The 4,020-nt window shown below is 51.4% G+C and overlaps 1 protein-coding gene across 1 annotated transcript; it reads right to left on the bottom strand.

Moving 5' to 3' along the window:
- Nucleotides 1–2,432: 2,432 nt before the first annotated feature.
- On the bottom strand, nt 2,433–3,691 carry LOC123407527 (thaumatin-like protein). Its single transcript, XM_045100685.1, has 2 exons — nt 3,438–3,691; nt 2,433–3,319 (listed from the first exon to the last, which is right to left on the bottom strand). The coding sequence occupies exons 1-2, from the start codon at nt 3,490–3,492 to the stop codon at nt 2,598–2,600; spliced, it is 777 nt and encodes a 258-aa protein (XP_044956620.1). The 5' UTR covers nt 3,493–3,691; the 3' UTR covers nt 2,433–2,597.
- Between the last annotated feature and the right edge of the window lie 329 nt (nt 3,692–4,020).

Raw genomic sequence — 4,020 nt, 5'->3', positions numbered from 1 at the left:
AGAATATGTAGGATCCAATATGGGCATCCAGGTCCCTCTATTGGTTATTGTACGGAGATTGTCTCACATCATGTCTACATAGTTCTCGAACCCGCAGGGTCTGCACACTTAAGGTTCGGTGACGTTTCTGTATTATTGAGTTATGTGTGTTGGTAACCAAAAGTTGTTCGGAGTCTCGGATGAGATTTTGAACGTCACGAGGAGCTCCGGAATGGTTCGGAGGTAAAGATTGATATATAGGAAAGTGGGTTTTGAACTCCGAAAAAGTTTCGGGCATTTCCAGCAGTGTACCAGGAGTGACGAATGGGTTCCGGGGGTCCACCAGTTGGCCCACCCACCCCAAAGGGTCTCATGGGCTGTGGGAGGATGTGGACCAGCCCCTAGTGGGCTGGCCTAAGCCCCTACTAAAGTCTAATGAGGCTAGAAGGTGGGAAGGGAAGAAACCCAAGTGCGGACGGGAGGAATCCTACTAGGAATAGGATTGGAGGTGGACTCTTCCACCTCCTCCACTTCGGGCGAACCCATGAATGGTTTTTTGGCTGCCTCCTCCGCTCCCTCCCTCCTATATATACTAGAGGATCTCAGTTCAACCCGAACCCTGATAAGCTACGGCTTCCCTCTCTCTCTAGATCGTTTTCTCCTCTAGATTAGTTCCACGGAGCTTGGCAAAGCCCTGCTGGATTAGTTCACCACCACCACCACACCGTCTTGCTGGAGAACGCATCTACCTCTCCGCCCCTCTTGCTGGATCAACAAGGCGGTGATCGTCATCGAGCTGTACGTGTGCTGAACGCGGAGGTGTCGTCTGTTTGGCACTATATCGCGTTGGATCATGATGGGATCGCGGGTTGGAACGTGATGAGATCGCGGGACGGACAACGATTTGGATCGCGAAGATGTTCCACTACATCAATCGCTTTATATACGCTTCCGCTTAGCGATCTACAAGGGTATATAGATACATTCTCCCCTCTCGTAGATGGTCATCACCATGGATAGATCTTATGTGCGTGTGGGAATTTTTTTTGTTTCCCATGCGACGTTCCCCAACAGTAGAAACTTTGGTCAATATGTTTCTGGTGAACTAGTCCATCATTGGTGTTTCTTTTCATGTTGAGTTTAAATTTGGTGGTGTGGTAGTGTTGAACTGAACCTTGGTGTTATGTTGGTAGACATGTGCTTTTGGTGATGCTTCTTAATATCCTATTTATCCTGCTGTTATATAAGATCTTTACTATCTTATTTATCCTGCTGCTATGTTGTGCATACTATATATGATGCTTCTCAATATCAAATGACAACACAGTAATGCAAAAAGGAGAACAGAATTTCATAACTTGCATAACTCTCACAGCTAACATCATCCCACTACTATGATCATATATTTGCCAACAGGATTCCATAACTTGTAGCTTGATTACATAACCAAAAGAGGAGAAGACACTTACAAAATCAGCTTCTACTGATCACAGTTAACATCATCTCACTACTACTTATCACAGTTACAAAATCAGCTTCTTCACAGTTACAAAATCTACCATCACTTCATCACTAGCATCAAACACATCACACACAGAAGCACACCTACTACCACAACTATCTTCAACAGAAGAACAATCTGCCTGCCAACCTGCAACAATGATGCATTCATCCTCTTCTCGGAGCATGGACCCCTAATAAATCCAGCTCTAGCTCTTCTCTGTTCATTGCGTCGCTCCAGCTCTTCACTCCTGTCTTCAGACCACCCAATTGCATCCACAACATTAGCTCCAGTGAGAAACATCTTCTTTACCAAGATAGCAACATACTCCCTCTCCCAACGCCAGAAATTGCATCCATTCTGTCAAAACAAATGCAAAAATCAGAGACGAAATGTGGCAAAACACACCGTTTTTGCAGACCAAAAGTAAAAAAAAACATACAGCATGGCCGGGGTAGCGGTAGTACACCCATCGAGGATGATCCTCGGTGCTGGAAACATGCTTCTTGACCAGGCAATCACACGCCCAGGGGCAGTCGATGAGGGGGGTGAATGGACCGCCGCGGCCATGAGAAGAGCGGTAGGAGCACGATGCAAACATGCTCACAGAAGCGACGCCATCGGCGGTGACTGGGCTGGGCGGGCAACGCCGCCGGCGGTGATTGGTGCTGGGCGGGCTACGACGCCGGCGAAGAGTGGTGCTGGGCGGGCGGCGACGCCGGCGGTGACTGGTGCTGGGTGGGCGGGCGGAAGAGGAACAAGGCTAGGGATTTGGTCGACGGCGACGGAGGGTTTTTTGACCCGGTTTGGAAATTTGCACATTGGCCCCTCCAATCAATCGGCAAGAGCAAAATAACCCCCGCCTGGCTTGCATGGCTAGTCAAAGAGTCAAACAGCGTGCCCCGTGTGCCAAATACGTCGATGCAACGGGCGCGGTGACCATCACTGTTCATTGACGTGATATTAAGTATTGTAATTATGGTATTCCACAGTCGAGTGACCAAAGTGAATTTTCGTATTAAATACAGTGACCGCAGTTGAATTTATCTCCTCGTATCTAGATGTGTTTTAGCAAAGCCGATATAAATACATACGCTTATAGCTGGTCACACACTGCTCAAGCCTGGGCCACACGATCGCCCCATCTGGAGGGGCAGAAGGTGAGCACGTACTCCTGCGCGTAGCAGCGCGGCGTGGCGGCGGCCACGTCGTAGGCGTAGCTGTAGTAGGCCGGGCAAGCGTCCCTGAAGATCCGCGAGTAGACGCTGCCCCGGCACGTCTCCGCGGTCCCGTACGCGCCGCGGCAGCAGAAGGCGTCCAGCCCGAACGCCAGGCACGCGCTCCTGCACGCCACCACCGTCGCCTTCTTGCCGCTCGTCACCTGCAGCTCCGGCGGGCACACCGCGTTCACGTCCTTGGCGCACCCGGCGATGAAGCAGCCGCCGCTGCGGTTCGCCGGCCTGGTCCACACGGCCACCGGCAGGTTGTACCCGTCCACCACGCTCACGTCGTAGAAGCTTCCCTTGCTCTGGTCCTCGTGCAGGCTCACCTCGACGAGGGTGGCGGGAGGGGCGCCGATGGACCCGTTGCAGGCGAGGCGCCCTTCGCAGTCGCCGGTGAGGCAGCCGGTGCCTGCGAAGTTGCAGCCGGTGCGGCCCCAGAAGCGGCCGTTCCAGGTGGCCGGAGCACCGACGCGCTTCGACTGCCCCGGGGGGAGAAAGAAGCCGCCTGCGGCGAGCACCGGGTGGCCGGCGTTGGGCGCCACCGCCGGCCACACCGGGAACGGGCACTTGTTGGTTACGTGGAACGTGACGCCTCCTACCATCAACACCGCCGGTCCTGTAGAAAAATGAAACGATGTACATGTTCAGTAGTCAGTACAGACGCAGGCACGCAGCAGTCGAGTCCACAGTCCAGTAGGCCTTCGCGACAGTTCACAAGCACGCTGATGAGTCACCTGGGAGAGCCAGCACCAAGATGCAGGACAAAAACAGAGGAAGAAGAAGAGCCATCTCTCAGCTCAGCTCAGATCTGTTGAGTTGAGGAGGAGGCCTGAACTGGAGATGAACTGATATGAAGCCGAGCTTTATATAGACCTGCACAAACTGCAGAGGTATGAGGATTGATCGAGCCTAATCTAGGACTAGGTGGAGCAACTTTGTATTTGTGTGACTTGCATTGCAATGGAAGTAAAGCTGAGGCATGATGAGAGCCGACATACCTGTGCAGAGACCTGCTGGGTCAAGAATCTTTTGGATGTTTCTTTTTTCATTGTACTAGTAAGCTTGCACGTGCAATGCACGTCTCGACGATGCTCCTTGAAAAGACACGCTTGCACACTTGAAGAGTAAAAAAGAGGCGACCCTTAGAATAACTTTCATCACCAGTTTGTTTACTATATATATCCATAGTTAGCAGCATATGACCAATATGACTTCTGTAAAAAAGGTTCTTCATTTTTTTACGCATTAGCTTGCATGGCCGGGTCTTGTCGAAAAATGCAACCTCATTCGGTCTACATAAACAAAGGTAGCTCCGTC

The sequence above is a fragment of the Hordeum vulgare genome, chromosome 1H (assembly GCF_904849725.1).
Source record: "Hordeum vulgare subsp. vulgare chromosome 1H, MorexV3_pseudomolecules_assembly, whole genome shotgun sequence".
Lineage (NCBI taxonomy): Eukaryota > Viridiplantae > Streptophyta > Magnoliopsida > Poales > Poaceae > Hordeum > Hordeum vulgare.
This window is presented reverse-complemented; position numbering and strand designations above follow the sequence as displayed.

Coding starts and splice junctions, on each gene's coding strand:
- LOC123407527 (XM_045100685.1), bottom strand. CDS start 3,492: ATGGCTCTTCTTCTTCCTCTGTTTTTGTCCTGCATCTTGGTGCTGGCT. Junction 3,320..3,437: donor CTTGGTGCTGGCTCTCCCAG/GTGACTCATCAG, acceptor ATTTTTCTACAG/GACCGGCGGTGTTGATGGTA.